Consider the following 20,089-nt stretch of genomic DNA (forward strand, 5'->3'; position numbering starts at 1 on the left):
GGTGATTACTCTGCTTAGGTAAAATATTAATATTTTAAACATAAAGTTGTATATATCTAACCCCCCCCCACAGACAGTGCACAACATTAGCATGTATTAATCAGGTGAAATGATGAAGAAAAGTCTTACCACGGTCTTTGAGAGTTGAAAAGAAGAGATGCATCCAAATATATTACATTGGTGTGTAAATATGTCCAATGTAACAGATGTACTGAGTGAGCACGAAATGTAAGATTGGAGTTGTGTGTTTTTTGTCCAAACCACTGCACATTTTGTGTCAACATCAGCATATCCTTTACCTTATTTGGCCAAACAATTATGAACTAATATACCATTGGACGATAGGTTCAGATATACGGTAACATGTGGTTAACTTGGGCTTATCCAGAAAATGTGTGAGTCAGTATGTGTAACTAAAGTTCACAGTCAACTGAAAGTTCAAGTTACAGAATGCTGCACAGAAATGTGGGGTCATTTGGACTATTAAAAAACATAAGGACACTTAACAATGCTCAATCACTACATTTTGTTATTCTTGTCTTAACAACAAACCAATATAGACCGTGATAAGATTTATTTTCTTCATTTCATCTGTTATGATTATGTCATATTTTATGCATTGTCTGATTCTTATGTAATGTGTTAGAAGCTCTTGGGCGATCAAAATACATACAGGACAATTGGTTTAGAGATATGGAATTTGTGCTTTAAATATGAATGTTTTACCCAATAGGAGCATGTGTTGCTAGTTGGGCAGATTTTGCACCTTTGGGACTATCCCATTGGTTCCTTTGTACTGGGTAAGCTGAATCATGCTAACCTCATGTTTTTGACGTCTGCAAACGCAGGTGCAGTTGAAAGCAAATAATCAACCAGTCCTTCAATTCGCAAGTGGCTGAAACTATCTTGAGTGGAGCATGGGGGAGCGGCTAGCGAATAAATTATATTTAAAAAAAAGATGACTAATGTTGTTTGTTTTTAATTATGCCCAGGTCATGAGGCCCCTTGATGAAATGAGGCCTGAGGCAACCTAAGGGTAAGTCCGCCAGTGGGGAGGAGGGAAGGAGAGGCGAGAGACAGCAACCGATAAAGCCGACTCGCGCTATAGTAGACTAATAGCTGCCATAGCTAGGTTATTTATCATCCAATATGATTGCGTAGTACCTGTCTTGGCTGAATCATACCGGGAGAAGCTAGTTAATAACTAGCTAGCTAGCTAGGCTAATTAAAGCTGCATGCGTTCTCTCGTCCGACAGCTACAAATAACAGCAACTCCAATGAGAATATGAATTATTAGATGCTTCAGGATTTTGGCAATGAAGCCCTTTATCTACTTCTCCAGAGTCAGATGAACTGGATACCATGTTTATGTCTCTGCATGAAGTTTAAAGGAAGTTGCTTAATAGCTCTAGCGCAATTGCTAACTAGTGTTAGCACAATGACTGGAAGTCTATGATATCTACTAGCATGCTAGTTTGCATTGGCACGTGAAACTACAGTGCCTTCAGAAAGTTATCACACCCCTTGACTTGTTCCACTTTTTTGTTGTGTTTTAACCAGATTTGTCTATAAGTACCTCATCTCTGTACCCCACACATACAATTATATGTAAGGACCCTCAGCCGAGCAGTGAATTTCAAACACGGATTCAACCACAAAGACCATGAATGTTTTCCAATGCCTCCCAAAAAGGGCACGTATTGGTAAATGGGTAAAAATTATAAAAGCAGACATTTAATATCCCTTTGAACATGGTTATTAATTGCACTTTGGATGGTGTATCAATAAACCCAGTCACTACAAAGATACAGGTGTCCTTTCTAACTCAGTTGCCGGAGAGGAAGGAAACCACTCAGGGATTTCACCATGAGACCAATGGTGACATTAAAACAGTTACAGAGTTCAATTCCTGTGATAGGAGAACACTGAGGATGGATCAACAACATTATAGTTACTCCACAATACTAACCTAATTGACAGAGTGAAAAGAAGGAAGCCTGTACAGAATAAAAATATTCCAAAACATGTGTTCTGTTTGCAAAAAGGCATTAAAGCAATACTGCAAAAAATGTGGCAAAGCAATTCACTTTTTGTCTTGAATAAAGTGTTATATTTGGGGCAAATCCAATCGAACACATTACTGAGTACCACTCTCCAAATTTTAAATCATAGTGGTGACTGAATCCCCTTATGGGTATGCTTGTAATCATTAAGGACTGAGGAGTTTTTCAGGTTAAAAAATAAACGGAATGGAGCAAAATCCTAGAGGAAAAACCTGGTTCAGACACTGGCAGATTAATTCACCTTTCAGCAGGACAGTAACCTAAAACATAAGGAAAAATCTACACAGGAGTTGCTTACCCAGAAGACAGTGAATGTTCCTCAGTGGCCGAGGTACAGTTTTGACTTAAAAATCTACTTGAAAATCTATGGCAAGACCTGAAAATTGTCTAGATTTTAAGCAAATGAGGAATCATTGTGTGAGACAAATCAGAAAGGCAAAATCTGACTATTATGTAACTGCTCTTTTGGATTGTATTTTTTATTTTACCTTTATTTAATGAGGCAACTCAGTTAAGAACAGATTCTTAATTACAATGACGGCCTACACCGGCCAAACTCGGACGACGCTGGGCCAATTGTGCGCAGCCCTATGGGACTCCCAGTCATGGCCGGTTGTGATATAGTCTGGATTCAAACCAAGTTGTCTATAGTGACTCCTCTAGCACTGAGATGCAGTGTCTTAGACCACTGCGCCACTTGGGAGCCCGGCTTGTAATGGTAATGGAAACCCGGCTAAATTCTGGAAAACTGTCAGAGAGACCTGAAAATAGATTTGCAGCGACACTCCTCATCCAACCTGACAGAGCTTGAGAGGACCTGCAGAGAAGAATGGGAGAAACTCCCCAAATACAGGTGTGCCAAGCTTGTAGAGTCATACCCAAGAAAACTTGAGGCTGTAATCGCTGCCAAAAGTGCTTCAACAAAGTACTGAGTAAAGGGTCTGAATACTCATGTAAATAAGGTATTTCTGTTTCTTTTTTATACATTTGCTAACATTTCCAAAAATCTGTTTTTGTTTTGCCATTATGGGGTGTTGTGTGGAGTAAAAAAATGCATTTGATCCATTTTAGAATAAGGCTGTAACGTAACAAAATGTGGAAAAATCAAGGGGTCTGAATACTTTCTGAATGCCCTGCATTATTTATCAAAGTGTAGCTGCTTCTACTCTTAAACCTTTGGATGTCATCTACCATACATTCTTAGAAAAATGGATTCCGAAAGGGTTCTTCGGTTGTCCCCATAGGAAAACCCTTTAAAGAACCCTTTTTTGTTCCAAGTAGAACTCATTTGGGTTCCATGTAGAACCCTCTGTGTAACGGGTGTTCTACCTGGAACCAAAAAGGGTTCTTCAAAGGGTTTTCCTATGGGGACAACCTAAGAGTGTAATGCTCTTTGTTTTGTTACAGGTGACAGTTTGATACTCATCACTGCATCCTGTATCAAAAGGTTGGCTGGACTTCGCTAAAGACCCGTAGATCTCTACATTACTCCCTTTTTGCTTACACGGCCCTACTTCATAAACTTCCGTCTTATCTAACTTTTCTGTTGAAGTATAGACACCTGAGTTGCCTAACCCCGTTCACACAGGATTGGTTAACTCTTGAGGTTCCTAGGGTCTCCACCGAGCTAGGTAAATCTGCTTTTAGTTTTAAAGCACCATAATGGTGGACCAAATTTAAAAATAAATAAATAATATAAAAATAAATATTTCATCTTGATGTTCTGGTGCCATTTGGGCAATTTTAAAGTATTGATTGAGGACTTATTTGTGGAGCAATGTAACTGTTTTTCTGGGTGATTTGTGATGTTTTATTTTTGCTTCCCATGACTGTGTTTTCATATTTTAAAGTATATAGAGACCTAGGTCTCAATATTTAGTCTCTGTTAAAGTAAAGGTTAAATAAAATAAAATCAACATCCAATTTGACAGAGCTTGAATAATAAAAAATAAAAAATAATGGGCAAATGTTGCACAATCCAGGTGTGGAAAGCTCTTAAAAACGTATCCAGAAAGATTCACAGCTATAATCACTGCGTAAGGTGCTTCTGCAAAGTATTGAGTCAGGGGCCTGAATACTCATGTAAATGAGATATTTCTGTATTTCATTTTCAATTCATTTTTTAAAATGCTTTCACTTTGTCATTTATGTTTTTTTTTGTGTAGATGGGTGAGAAAATAATCGATTTAAACCTTTTTGAATTCAGGCTGTAACACAACAAAATGTGGAATAAATCAAGGTATATGAATACTTTCTGAAGGCACTATATCTCTAACTTCCTTCATAATGGATGCAGAGACAAAGTGCTATCCATGAGTTAATCTAACTCTGGGAAAGTAGATAAAGGGTTTCAATGCCAAAATATCAAAGTATGCCTTTCAGTAGCACTCCCCAGTTGGCTCTTGGTGGTTGTAGCCTGTCCTCCTTTAACTTTTAATTCTGCCATTTTAATTCCATCTTCCACAGGCCTCTAGCGGAGAAATTATATTTTAAAAAGATGACTAGTATTATTTTCTATTATTATACCCAGCTCATGAGGCACCTTGAGGAAACAAGGTCTGAGGCATTCTTTCCTCTTCTGTCAAATGATAAATTCACCAGTAGATGCGACGAGGGGTTCCGGAAGTGGATTCTCAAGCCTCGTAACCTGTGGTGATATCGAATATTAGCGACAGCGATATTACTGTGCAACATAGACGTTACATTTTCTACCAGGATTGCAAAACAATTAATATGTCGATGTAGTGCCCATCGGTTTTGAATGTTTCAACCTTGAAACCCTATCCCAACTTAAGACATCTATTCCTGTTTTACGCACTTGTTTTACGCACTCAGTAGTTTTTATTCAGACTGATCTAGTTGGATAGTTTTTATTCAGACTGATCTAGTTGGATAGTTTTTATTCAGACTGATCTAGTTGGATCGTTTTTATTCAGACTGATCTAGTTGGTTAGTTTTTATTCAGACTGATCTAGTTGGATAGTTTTTATTCAGACTGATCTAGTTGGATAGTTTTTATTCAGACTGATCTAGTTGGTTAGTTTTTATTCAGACTGATCTAGTTGGATAGTTTTTATTCAGACTGATCTAGTTGGATAGTTTTTATTCAGACTGATCTAGTTGGATAGTTTTTATTCAGACTGATCTAGTTGGTTAGTTTTTATTCAGACTGATCTAGTTGGATAGTTTTTATTCAGACTGATCTAGTTGGATAGTTTTTATTCAGACTGATCTAGTTGGATAGTTTTTATTCAGACTGATCTAGTTGGTTAGTTTTTATTCAGACTGATCTAGTTGGATAGTTTTTATTCAGACTGATCTAGTTGGATCGTTTTTATTCAGACTGATCTAGTTGGATAGTTTTTATTCAGACTGATCTAGTTGGATAGTTTTTATTCAGACTGATCTAGTTGGATAGTTTTTATTCAGACTGATCTAGTTGGTTAGTTTTTATTCAGACTGATCTAGTTGGATAGTTTTTATTCAGACTGATCTAGTTGGATCGTTTTTATTCAGACTGATCTAGTTGGATAGTTTTTATTCAGACTGATCTAGTTGGATAGTTTTTATTCAGACTGATCTAGTTGGATAGTTTTTATTCAGACTGATCTAGATAGTTAGCTAACTTTCCTTTCTTACCATTATCTGGGTATTTGAGTTTCAATGTGAGTTCAACCATCATTCAGTTAGTTCGCTCTGTTCATTAAAAACACAATTTAACCAGCACCCATCTATTTTTTGTTACTACCTAGACCTAGCATTTGTTTTTGAAGTATTGAAACCAAACCATATGATTTGGATGAAAGTGAATGTAAGAAGCGCTCATCATTTCAAATAGGCTATAAACAGCCTATAAACAGCCTATAAACACTAAATAGGTCAGGCACCAGACGGGGAGCCTAAGAAGGAACGGAAATAAAAAAAGTTGCCTGTATTATTTCAAGGCTATAGCCTTCAAAGAAATACATTGTGAAGCATTTGCTAGTGCGACATACTAGGCTGGTAGGAAGTCAGGAACATTAAGCGCTATGCATTTAAAAAATTTGTTGTATCAAATCATTGTAGTCTATAAATTGCACATATAGGCTGTGACTTACGTAGAATTTAAATACAAATTATTTATGCTCAGTGCCTTACAATTCAATTTTAGAAACACCGGTTTGGCCAGTCTGTGTCTTCAGGCTCATGCTGGAGAGCAGACCAGCAGTGGAGAACATCCTCTTCACACTTGCAGAGCCACTGGGGATGCTAAACACCCTTTTGGCCACTCTTGCCAGGCTGGGAGGAGATGCAGTTTTTTTTCTATAGGTAGGTAAAAAGGTTTTCAGGCAAAATTGTCACGTCCTGACCAGTAAAGGGGCTGTTTGTTATTGTAGTTTGGTCAGGGCGTGGCAGGGGATGTTTGTTTAGGGTGTTTCGGGGTTGTTTGGGTTATGTTCTATGTTAGTGTATTTCTATGTTATTTCTAGTTGGTCTATTTCTATGTGTTGTTTATCGGGTTGACTTTCAATTGGAGGCAGCTGCTTCTCGTTGCCTCTGATTGAAGGTCCTATTTTAGAGGTGTTTGTTCTATTGGGGTTTGTGGGTAGTTATTTCCTGGTTTAGTGTTTGTTGCACCTGATGGGAATGTTTGGAGTCGTTTGTTTTTTATACATATTATTTTTTTTTTCCTTATTCAAATAAAAAGATGAGTATACATTTTCCCGCTGCGTTTTGGTCCACTCCTTACGACAATCGTGACAAAAATATCCCAATCAAAATGGAAAGATTAAAAGTTGTGAATATGCCAGGCCTATTTGGCCAAAATCAATTATGGCCCATTGTATAGATAATATAACAAAAATGAAGGAAACTTTTAAGAGATCTGATTTGTAGTTTATAAATACTTCACTACAATGACACACTTAATTAGCTAGCCATCTTTCTTTTAGCATGTGCACATAGTAAGTACCCCACCATGCTTTCGTGATATGTGTCTTTTTTCCACAATGATTCTTTAGTTGTGGACATAACGTCATCGCTCTCCCTCTCTTGCTCTTGATCTTTGTAAGCCACCTTGATTTGGCACCTGTGTGTTTTATCAGTTTCTTTATGACAATATTTAGTGAACTTCATGACAGTAGATAAAGCAAGGGGCTATAGCAGCACACAAGTAGACTAGAAATGCATGCTGGGCCGGGCGGGGCGTGCCCTGAGCTGGTGAAGTGAGTGCTACTGGAGAGAAAGTGTAGCGGGCGAGAAGGCCGACCCTCCAGCCGCTGGGATACTCTAGTCTGGACAGCAAAAACACTTTAAAGGGCCGATCGCCAGTTAAAACAACAACAAAGCGACACTGTAACCACTGTCAAATTCATAGACATAGCTATGGATGAAAGGACTGACCATCCATGATATCAAAGTATACTTTAATCATGCTTTGAGGCTATACAGTGTTTACATAGTTTACAAACGTTGGAGTAAAACAATCTTATATTTTGGGTTCTGATGGGGCACGACATTAGAACTAAGCTCATGAGACATTTCTAAGTTATATTCTTCTAGAATCAATGGGTATGTACTGTATTGTTCATTTATACGTTCAGAATGGATATAGCAGCTGCAGATTGCCCCTTTAAAGCCATTTTTCTCAGTTTCCCTGGTTGCACAGTTATTGCTCTTTGCATTTGTAGGGCAGTTTTGTGCTCAAGTGGCTGACCTGCCCTTATCCTAAATCTGCCTCCGGTCCCTCTTATCGCCCTGGGTACACCTTCCTGAAAACAATGGCACCATACTTAGCCTGAACCTGTTCTGCAAGTTCATGTCCTTAAAGATTAGAATGTTCCAATGTTGTTAGCCAAAAAGATGATAGGTTAGAAAAGGTAACATTCATCCAGGGTTGCCATCGAACAGATATGTCACATTTCTTTCCTTTTTTTAAATCTTTTTTTTTATAGATATATCACATTTCTGGTTCGTCCACAACTTGTTTCCTGCTTGTAGCAGGGCGCATTTACAGGAATCCTTTTCTCTAAAAATAAGTCACATGATTTCATGACCAAAAAGAATATATTCGGTAAGGGTGTGTGATGCAAGTCAAGGGGTCCTTGGATGAATGTCTTCAAGATGCATAACTAGCATTGTTAAAATGACTGTTTTATTTCAATACCAGTTCATGCCTTAAAAGAAGCCAGTGTTCAAATGTAGTTCATATAGAGGTATTAGGATTATGAACACAGATATTGTTCTCAGGTGGCTGCCCTGTCCTTGCCCTTAGTCCTCCTGTGTCTTACATGATATGTATGACACTTTCCCCTGCCATCCATTATCACCCATGGTTTAGTTGAGTTTTTAAGCATACTGTATTTAGACACATACATTTGTTAGAGGATCAATGTAACTACTGTATATTTTGATTTGGCACCATGAAACTTGGAATACATTTTAATAACTTTTAGAATTAACAAAGGGACAGTAGAATTCAGTACATCAAATGCCCAAGTAATCCCTTTCAGATTAAACAAGACATATTTTTAGTACATACATGTTTCATTTAGACTCAACACTCAATTCAGACTCTTGACTTTAATCATTCGAGGAGTGAAATGGGAAGTGTGTTTAGACAGACATTTAAAGTACTTCATTATTATTATTATCACTGTTCACTGGTTTATAAACTGTTCATTAACATCCTAAAAATAAATCCCAGTCAAATCCAAAGTAGAAGTGTGAGATGCTTTGTGTCCTTCTGTTATCTTCCAATGAGTTTAATGAATGACAGCAGGGCTGCTGCTTCTGTCGCATACAGGAATCCTTTCTCAAGCATCATGCAAACCCAGTGCACAGAGACATGGCCCTCTCCATCTCCTCTCTCTCGCTCTTCCTCCTCAGAGAGGCCACTGTAGAGAGGCCACTGTTGAACAGATGTGGAGTGTCCACTACTGTCACTGTCCTCCCACACAGCTCACTCTCTCTGCTCTCACCCTTCAGGGTCAGTGACGTCAAGTTGACACCTGATTCAAACACCTCTCTGTCCAGAATGGTGTTCCCTGCTGCACTCTTCCCCTGTTCCCCACTCTGTCCAGAATGGTGTTCCCTGCTGCACTCTTCCCCTGTTCCCCTCTCTGTCCAGAATGGTGTTCCCTGCTGCACTCTTCCCCTGTTCCCCACTCTGTCCAGAATGGTGTTCCCTGCTGCACTCTTCCCCTGTTCCCCTCTCTGTCCAGAATGGTGTTCCCTGCTGCACTCTTCCCCTGTTCCCCTCTCTGTCCAGAATGGTGTTCCCTGCTGCACTCTTCCCCTGTTCCCCACTCTGTCCAGAATGGTGTTCCCTGCTGCAGTCTTCCCCTGTTCCCCACTCTGTCCAGAATGTTGTTCCCTGCTGCACTCTTCCCCTGTTCCCCACTCTGTCCAGAATGCTGTTCCCTGCTGCAGTCTTCCCCTGTTCCCCACTCTGTCCAGAATGGTGTTCCCTGCTGCACTCTTCCCCTGTTCCCCACTCTGTCCAGAATGGTGTTCCCTGCTGCACTCTTCCCCTGTTCCCCTCTCTGTCCAGAATGGTGTTCCCTGCTGCACACTTCCCCTGTTCCCCACTCTGTATTCAAGGTATAAAAAGCCTTCTAAACTTTGTCATTTTCACTTTAGAATGTCAGACTTCTGTACTACTCCCTTCACAGAACAGCACAAACTGGCAATAACCAGAATAGAAAGAGGAGTGGGAGGCCCCGGTGCACAACTGAGCAAAAGTACATTAGAGTGTCTAGTTTGAGAAACAGACGCCTCACAAGTCCTCAACTGGCAGCTTCATTAAATAGTACCCTCAAAACACCAGTCTCAACAGTGAAGAGGTGACTCCGGGATGCTGGCCTTCTAGGCAGAGTTCCTCTGTCCAGTGTCTGTGTTCTTATGCCCATCTTAATCTTTTCTTTTTATTGGCCAGTCTGAGATATGGCTTTTTCTTTGCAACTCTGCCAAGAAGGCCAGCATCCCGGGGTCGCCTCTTCACTGTTGACGTTGAGTTTGGTGTTTTGCGGATACTATTTAATGAAGGTGCCAGTTGAGGACTTGGGAGGCATCTGTTTCTCAAACTAGACACTCTAATGTACTTGTCCTCTTGCTCAGTTGTGCACCGGGGCCTCCCACTCTTTCTATTCTGGTTAGAGACAGTTTGCGCTGTTCTGTGAAGGAAGTAGTACACAGCATTGTACAAGATCTTCAGTTTCTTGGCAATTTCTCGCATGGAGTAGCCTTAATTTCTCAGAACAAGAATAGACTGATGAGTTTGAGAAGAAAGTCTTGGTTTCTGGCCATTTTGAGCCTATAATCGAACCCACAAATGCTGATGCTCTGAATACTCAACTAGTCTAAAGAAGGTCAGTTTTATTGCTTCTTTAAATCAGAACAACAGTTTTTAGCTGCGCTAATATAATTGCAAAAGGGTTTTTGAATGATCAATTAGCCTTTTAAAATGATAAACTTGGATTAGCTAACACAACGTGCCATTGGAACACAGGATTGATGGTTGCTGATAATGAGCCTCTGTACGCCTATGTAGATATTCCATGAAAAATCAGCCGTTTCCAGCTACAATGGTCATTTACAACATTAACAATGTCTACACTGTATTTCTGATCAATTTGATGCTATTTTAATGGACAAAAAAAATAGATTTTCTTTCAAAAACAAGGACATTTCTAAGTGACCCCAAACTTTTGAACGGTTGCGTATATTAATATAATAATTATATTAATCATGCATTGAACTGCATCCATTTATTCTGAAAACAATGCCATACTGTACAGCATGGAAGTTTGAACCAAATAGAACGTATTTTTATATTATTATATCTGAAGTGAAATAGAAAGGTGAATGCAGCAATCAGGTTGGTTCCACCATGCTAATCATAACCAACACTGATAATGTTCTCTCTCTGTGTGTGTGTGTGTGTGTGTGTGTGTGTGTGTGGTGACCAGTATCTTTGAGGGCCAGGAGCTTATCTAAGCTGCCATGCCCATCAATGGAGCGCTGGCAAAGACCTCACGTCCAGCCTCACCTCTTGCCTGCTCACCAACGGCCTCGATGGGGAGACCAGAAGTAGGTAGGTTTAGTCTGATCTGTTCAAACTTCAACATTAGTATACGTTTTTTGTTGTTGTCAGAAATCACCTATCCTTACTGCCATTGGTAATACACTGAACAAAAATATAAACTCAACATGCAACAATTTCAAAGATTTTACTCAGTTACAGTTCATATGAGGAAATCAGTCAATTGAAATAAATTCATTAGGCCCTAATATATGGATTCCACATGACTGGAATACAGATATGCATCTGTTGGTCACAGGTACCTTAAAAAAAATAAAAAAATAGGGGCGTGGATCAGTATCTGGTGTGACCACCATTTGCCTCATGCAGTGCGACACATCTCCTTCGCATAGAGTTGATCAAGCTGTTGATTGTGGCCTGTGGAATGTTGTCGCACTCCTCTTCAACGGCTGTGTGAAGTTGCTGGATATTGGTGGGAACTGGAACACGCTGTCATAAAGGTCGATCCAGAGCATCCCAAACAAGCTCAATGGGTGACATGTCTTGTATCTATGCAGGCCATGGAAGAACTGGGACATTTTCAGCTTCCAGGAATTGTGTACAGATCCTTGCGACATGGGGCTGTGCATTATCATACTGAAACACAGTATCTGTGTGCATTCAAATTGCCATCGATAAAAAGGCAATTGTGTTCGTTGTCCGTAGCTTATGCCTGCCCATACCATAACCCCACCACCACCATGGGGCACTCTGTTCACAACGTTGACATCAGCAAACCGCTCGCCCAAACGACGCGTACACACTGTCCGCCATCTGCCCGGTACAGTTGAAACCGGGATTCATTCGTGAAGAGCACACTTTTCCAGCGTGCCAGTGGCCATCAAAGGTGAGCATTTTCCCACTGAAGTTGGTTACGACACCGAACTGCGGTCAGGTCAAGACCCTGGTGAGGACGACGAGGACGCAGATGAGCTTCCCTGAGATGGTTTCTGACAGTTTGTGCAGAAATTATTCGGTTGTGCAAACCCACACTTTCATCAGCTGTCCGGGTGGCTGGTCTCAGACAATCCTGCAGGTGAAGAAGCCGGATGTGGAGATCCTGGGCTGGCGTGGTTACACGTGATCTGTGGTTGTGAGGCCAGTTGGACATACTGACAAATTCTCTAAAACAACTTTGTGGTAGAGAAATTAACATTAAATTATCTGGCAACAGCTCTGGTGCACATTCCTGCAGTCAGCATGTGAATTGCACACTCCCTCAAAACTAGAGACATCTATGGCATTGTGTTGTGTGCCAAAACTGCACATTGGAAACAGGAAGTATGTCTAACTAAAGTTCAGTCACGCTCAAGTCCAACTGAAAGTTCAAGTTGCAGACTGCTGCACAGAAGGGTTTCAAAACACCCTCTCTCAAGCATAACCTGGGGTTATGAATGATCTAATATTCTGCTACTCCATATAGCTTACTTTCAAAAAAATTAATTGTGAAATAATTTGGTCTGCATGAATGACAGTGCAGCGAATCTTCTTCAGTGAAATAAACCCAAACCTGGACTCAATGGAAAGCAAATGCAGATCTAGAGATGAACCATCTCAGGAATACTGACCTGGGATCAAGTCCTCCCTGTCCACATGACCTTATTCATTATGATCAAAAGGATAAACAGATCCTAGATCAGCACTCCTGCACTGACACGTTTGATAAATATGGTCCATGACTTGAGTCTGCTAATGCAGCACTTTAAAAAAAGGTATTTTACATGTCTGCATTTCTACAGAAACTAGAGTAAGAGAGAGAGTAATGTGAAAGACAAAAACAGGAAAGTATGGTGTGAGAAAAATAGAAGTGGAGGAGCTGTATCAGGGTGATAAGGCGGAATCCCCTACCCTTCACTGTGTTACTTATTTTAAGTCCTATACCGTTTCTTGTAAAACACATGATCTTGCTTCTCATACAGTAGGCCTTACAAGGCCTTAAAAAAGGCTAGCTAGGGACCCCGCAATAGGCCAGCTAGCCACTCTACAATAGGCTACCTAGCCACTCTACAATAGGCTACCTAGCCACTCTACAATAGGCTACCTAGCCACTCTACAATAGGCTACCTAGCCACTCTACATTAACCTAGTGACCCTACAATAGGATACCTAGGGGAAAAAAGGCTAGTTAGGGACCCTACAATAGGCTAGCTAGGGACCCTACAATAGGCTAGCTAGCCACTCTACATTAACCCATAATAGTCTAAGCCCTGTATTACAATTATTTGATGAACATTTTTATTTGGCCTTACTGCTATTAGCCCATACAAATGCATTGAATAACAGATTCACTACATGGAACAGATAGTCCCCCCTAAAAAATCTAAAGGAAGTTTGTTCTGAAGTGTCTGTCCTATATCTGAGAGATATAAGAATGATCAGTAACATTTGATTTTTTTTTTACATGTATTTAACCCCTTATTTTTGTCACTAAACAGTCTCCATATATACTTCCATTATTTTTTTCAACTGGTACCAGGGGACCTTCAGATAGCTCGTGAGCATTCTAGAGGAAAACAACTGAAATGTCCGTGTTCGTGAGAGTCTCACCTTTCCACAGAGGGGTCATGTCAGTGTGTAGCCCAAACTGTTTGGACGCTACAGACAGAAGTTGGCAGATTGGCTGTACCGACTTCAGACGAGTCCAAAGATGCTTGTGGAGGTTGTAGAGCAAAACGGAGAACGCAATCGTGTTTGTGAGTGTCTCATAGAGGGGTCATCTTTCCATCGAGGGGTTATAATAGTTTGTAGGCCAAACCGTTGAGGTTACAGACGATGTTGTGAGAAGACCAATTTTAGGGATGTCTCATGGTCTGACAAACACCTCTCTAACTCTGTCAACTTTCACCACAGATGCGGAAGTATGACATAGGTTGATGAGGTGGATTGAGACACATCCAATGCAATAAAACATCTAGTTTAAATTGACAGATTTTGATGGGGATGTTTGTATTATGCTAATTATATTTTCCACAGGGGCGCGGACATCAACCTCAAGGGGTTTTAACCTAGCGACCCTACAATAGGCTAGCTATTAAACCTAGCATAGGCTAGCTAGCAAACATACAATATGCTAGCTAGGGACCCTACAATAAGCTATAGTCACCCTAAATTTAGCTAGCAACCGTACAGTATTTATAGGTTAGCTAGCAACGTTTAAAAGAGAGGGCTGAATTTTTGCAAGAAATAAAAACTTGTGAATGATGAATGAGTTACCTGATGCTGACACCCTGATCGCAGGATGTCAAATGCATTAAAGGGGAGATGTTTAATGTTGCATCCAGAGTGATTGTGATGTTACTAGCTATGCCTGTCATGGACTGTTCATTAACTAAAAAAATTGGGGGGCAAAAACTATTCTAGAACCCTCCTCCTGAACAGGGTTCAACAACCAGTTACTTTTGGTCAAGACACGAACAGGGTTAGAAAGTTCAGAACCATGTTTGAACACATAAAGGGACAATCTGAAGTTCAAACAAAAACGAACTGGGCAAACCGCTTAAGGATGGGGCTGGGGAAATGTAACCACTCAAATTCAGAGACTGGGCTATAGATGCAATGACTGAACATCCATGACATAAGAATTGTAGTTTTTAAAATGTCTTGAAGCTATACAGTGACTAAGTTTGCATTTTATGTTATATTCTTCCAGAATCAACAGCTAGTATAGAGTATATAATTAATTTAAAAGTGCAAAAATGGAGTTAGCAATCACAGATTACACCTTTAAAAGTAATGAATAGACACATTTTGGCATTTAGTCTTCCAATTTTCCATGTTTTGGAATTGTGGATTAGCTAAACATTCAATCATTACTTTTACCCGAAAGTATACCTTTTACCCCTATAGCTTTTGAGAGAGGGGGATATGAAAGTATACCTTTTACCCCTATAGCTTTTGAGAGAGGGGGATATGAAAGTATACCTTTTACCCCTATAGCTTTTGAGAGAGGGGGATATGAAAGTATACCTTTTACCCCTATAGCTTTTGAGAGAGGGGGATATGAAAGTATACCTTTTACCCCTATAGCTTTTGAGAGAGGGGGATATGAAAGTATACCTTTTATCCCTATAGCTTTTGAGAGAGGGGAATATGAAAGTATACCTTTTATCCCTATAGCTTCTGAGAGAGGGGGATATGATACACTTCTGTGCAGCATTTTATAACTTGAACTTTCAGTGACTTGAGCTTGACCAGAACATTTCAACTTTTGGACAAATGATAACTGTTTCCTCCCAAAGTGTCTAGCTATCTCCTTCGGTTCATGCTAACATGTAGTTAACCTCATGCAGAAACATTGGTTTTGTCTGAAACACTATTGAGTGGTATTTTTTTAGGAACAAAAACAGAGTACAAAATCAAATATGAGACAATAGACCTGTTGAGAAAGATACTTGGGGAAAAAAATACAATTTGAGTAAATATATTTATTTGTTTATTTTGATTTTGAAAATGTAATGAATTCAAGGTTATTTGTTGATGTAAAAATTGTAATGTACAGATTTGAAGGTTGTGTCATTAGATTTGGGGTGTGTTGTGGTCGTGAGAAAAGTATTGCCCCCCCAAAAAATTGGGTCCCCAGAAATTCTGGCAGGAAAATTCAAAACTGAAAAAGTTTGAATACCACTTTTGAGGTGACCATGCAGTAGGAATTTAACAGTGAGGAGGCTGACGAAGTCGATGGATTTTTCTTGCCCAAAGTGATACTTTTTATTTGCAAGTGAAGATAATAGCCAGCAAAATGTGCAAGTATTTACAGAAATGATCAAATAGAGCATTTCAAACAAACCCGAGCAGCATGCCGACCTGTTCCCTGTCCTGTTCCTCAAACAATGAGAGTACAGGCTTCTTATAGCAATACCCAAGCCTTATACATCTGGTCAATTAACATTCAAAGCACATGATATACCATACAGACATGTTCAGATAAACATATGTAATAATACCAGCACACATTTCAATGGAGATGCTGCTATGCTTTAAGCATCAATAACCTGGGATATAAACATGCATGTCACCCGGAATAAGCTACTAGCGTTACCCTGAATAAACCATGCACTCGAACGTACCCCATTTCCCCACCAATTCTCTGAACAGGAAATTAACAGAAACCTCTTCAAATCACAAGGAAAAACGGTACATTTGCGAACAATTCTTTACCTTTAACCTAGTGATTACATACATTACGTTCTGGAGATTTTCTTCCATTCACTAAATGGTGAAACAAGGTGCTCAGGGTCTCAGGGGGTTGGGTTAGAGTGTGTGCGGCGTGCATTTGCCTGCATGTGCACTCGTGTGTTGTACTCCATCCCTGTTCCGTGCTCCATCCCTGTTCCGTGCTGTGCTCCATCCCTGTTCCGTGCTGTGCTTTATTACTGTGCTGGGCTCCATCACTGTTCCGTGCTGTGCTCCATCACTGTTCCGTGTTGTACTTTATTACTGTGCTCCATCACTTCCGTGCTGTGCTCCATCACTTCCGTGCTGTGCTCCATCACTGTTCTGTGCTGTGCTCCATCACTGTTCTGTGCTGTGCTCCATCACTGTTCTGTGCTGTGCTCCATCACTGTTCTGTGCTGTGCTCCATCACTGTTCTGTGCTGTGCTCCATCACTGTTCTGTGCTGTGCTCCATCACTGTTCTGTGCTGTGCTCCATCACTGTTCTGTGCTGTGCTCCATCACTGTTCTGTGCTGTGCTCCATCACTGTTCTGTGCTATGCTCCATCACTGTTCTGTGCTCAGTGTTGGCTGTGAGTGTTAGTCTTGTGAACGGTCATGTCCATCCGGTAGTGGTGATGACTGACCCGGTAGAAGAGCTGTTCCAGAACCGACCGGCTCACGCCAGGAGTGGCGTATCCCTTGGTGACACCGACGCATCGGAACCCCAGAGTCTGGTATAGCCGGTGAGCAGCCGGCGAGTAGGCCGTGGTTCCCAAGACGACAGAGAGGTAGCCACGGTCCGCTGCAAATTGTAGAACCTTCCGCCCGAGGGCAAAGCCAACCCCGCGGTGCCGACAGGGCCTGTCCACCGACATGCGATGCAGCTCCACAGTGCCAGCTTCCCCCCCGCAGGGCACGGGCCGCCACTACACCCACCACACTGCCCTCCAGCACTGCAACCCACAGACAGGAGTCTGAGAGAAATAAGGGAGGTGGAATTTGGAAATAGTGGGTTATATCAAACGATGTCCTAATCCTCCCATTTAATAAAAGCTGATGTCATTGTCTATTGACTTTTATACTTTAAATGGATCCTTTTCTTGGAAGAGCCTAATCACTGACTGGTCATCCTGTTGGGGACAAAGATTTACTATACTTTTTATTTTCTATTGATGGGGGTTGACCAAAATGAGCCTGGAGTCAGCGGGATCATGGTGACACATCCACAGGCACTAGCATGTCATTTTAGATGAGTAATTATATTCAAGAATGGAGACAGGAATGAAGCCCTGGTTTTATTTTACCTCCCTGGAAGTTTGCTTTTAACCAGGCACTGAACCTTGTGTGCATATTCATTTTTTTTACAAAATAACTATGTGCAATATAACTAAACTAAAGCCAACTACACTCAAATAAACAAACAAAACGAATGACAAATGCATTTAAAAAAAACTATTCCACCAAAACTATTACCTGGAGTTTTCATGTAATGTCCCTCGATGTCGCCCATATCCGTGAGTTTGGCGCGCTCCAGGTACCCAAGGACAACTCTCCTGCTGTAGTAGTAGCGTGCGCACAGGACAGCGAGAGGCACCAAACAAGTCAGCAAGAACGACTTGGTCGCAATAAAACAAACAACTGCAAAAGACATGGCGAAAAATAGATGATTGAGTAATCTAAAATGTTGACATACAATAGTCACAGGAAGGAAATGAGTTGGTACTATCGCAATCGAGCACAAATTATTCATTCTACTGCACATTTCCCAGAATTATACTAAATAATGCAATCAAATAACAAACGGTATTGATGAAATGTCAAGATAGCCTAAATGTAAATTATTACATTTATAACACATTCTCCATTGTCAAAAGCACATTTTCTCAGACTAAAGCAATCATATAACAGTGAAAACTGTAACCTATTGATGGAATAACAGTCAATATATAAATTGATATAAGACCTATATCTCGCTTACTTGTCATAGCGGCGTACAGCAGCAGGCTCTCAGGGTGACGTTTTAACCCTCTAAACGCGGTGTCCGGAACCATCTCCATCAGCCCGTCAATGAATATGCGCTCGACGTCCGGATAGTCAGCGCTTTCGAAATTACGCACAACCACACGGTCCGTTCTAAATCCATTAGTCCCTTTCTGATGGTACTTTCTTGTCACGTTGTTGTTGTCTTCCATGTTATCTCACTCAGAAACTTTGTTGGTGTCTCCCTGGGAAAAGTGAACTGACTCGCATAAGTCGTTAAATACTGTCACACGTTCTTCTTCTTCTATGAGGTTTAACGGCGGTTGGCATCCAATTAGTTGCATTACCGCCACATACTAGACTGGAGTACAACTCCCTTACACTTTGCATGAAAAATAAAAATGTAATAAATTAAATACCCTATCATCTTACACTACTCACTCATTTTAAAATGATATAAAACAAAATTACCACCCAACTCCACTATTTAAATCTATTTAGTCTTACCTCATGCCATCACCCTGAAAGGATGGGACATCACCACTTAACACACCCTGTAACTCTTCTGATGTCAAGTCTCGCACACCCAAATACTTCTCTGCAGCGACCACCACAAACTAAATTTTCTGCAACTTATCCCTGCAGTACAGTTGATAACCATTGCTATAAATGCTAAAAATCCAATCTTACTGAAACGTATATGACTTTTTGGCCCATCCCTCTGTACTGGTACAGATCTACTACTACACCACTCCTCTCAGGATCCCTCCCTCTGTACTGGTACAGATCTACTACTCACACCACTCCTCTCAGGATCCCTCCCTCTGAACTGGTACAGATCTACTACTCACACCACTCCTCTCAGGATCCCTCCCTCTGTACTGGTACAGATCTACTACTCACACCACTCCTCTCAGGATCCCTCCCTCTGTACTGGTACAGATCTACTACTACACCACTCCTCTCAGGATCCCTCCCTCTGTACTGGTACAGATCTACTACTACACCACTCCTCTCAGGATCCCTCCCTCTGTACTGGTACAGATCTACTACTCACACCACTCCTCTCAGGATCCCTCCCTCTGTACTGGTACAGATCTACTACTACACCACTCCTCTCAGGATCCCTCCCTCTGTACTGGTACAGATCTACTACTACACCACTCCTCTCAGGATCCCTCCCTCTGTACTGGTACAGATCTACTACTCACACCACTCCTCTCAGGATCCCTCCCTCTGTACTGGTACAGATCTACTACTCACACCACTCCTCTCAGGATCCCTCCCTCTGTACTGGTACAGATCTACTACTCACACCACTCCTCTCAGGATCCCTCCCTCTGTACTGGTACAGATCTACTACTACACCACTCCTCTCAGGATCCCTCCCTCTGTACTGGTACAGATCTACTACTCACACCACTCCTTCCCCTTGACCCATCTTCCTCTACTGCCTTCACTGCCTCAGCATATGACAACTTCTGCTCTACTCTAACCCTAGAAACCTCAACCTGCCTCTCCAAATGTGTCATTCTGCCCCTGAACAAGGCAGTTAACCCACTGTTCCCCAGTAGGCCGTCATTGTAAATAAGAATTTGCTCTTAACTGACTTGCCTAGTTAAATGAAGGTTAAATACATTTAAAAAAATGGGCACCCCTACAATTAACACATACCACTACTTTCCCCAATGCTACACATTCCTTTGTCTCATGCCCTTCTGCACACTTCTCACACCTAGGAACCTCCCTCCTACACACTGCTGCCACATGCCCATAAGCTTGACATCTGTAACATCGTAATGTATTCAGCACATACGCTCGTACAGGATAA

At 41.0% G+C, this 20,089-nt stretch overlaps 1 protein-coding gene and 1 pseudogene across 9 annotated transcripts in view; both read right to left on the bottom strand.

Annotated features, from left to right (window-relative positions):
* Nucleotides 1-339, bottom strand: part of LOC106591609 (prostaglandin reductase 1) — a 123,073-nt gene extending 122,734 nt beyond the window's left edge. For 8 of the 9 annotated variants that reach the window (XM_045716373.1, XM_045716370.1, XM_045716371.1 and 5 more), the window contains exon 1: nt 130-339. Coding sequence is in view for 1 of the 9 variants with exons in the window: in XM_045716374.1 (XP_045572330.1) it covers nt 130-163 (34 nt within the window). In the remaining 8 variants the exon portion in view is untranslated. The remainder of the gene's footprint in view (nt 1-129) is intronic. The other variant, XM_045716374.1, reaches the window with a different exon arrangement.
* A 15,200-nt stretch (nt 340-15,539) lies between these two features.
* LOC123742402 (N-acetylaspartate synthetase-like) lies at nt 15,540-18,729 on the bottom strand (annotated as a pseudogene).
* Nucleotides 18,730-20,089: the final 1,360 nt, after the last annotated feature.

Source organism: Salmo salar, chromosome ssa04 (assembly GCF_905237065.1).
Source record: "Salmo salar chromosome ssa04, Ssal_v3.1, whole genome shotgun sequence".
Classification (NCBI taxonomy): Eukaryota; Metazoa; Chordata; class Actinopteri; order Salmoniformes; family Salmonidae; genus Salmo; species Salmo salar.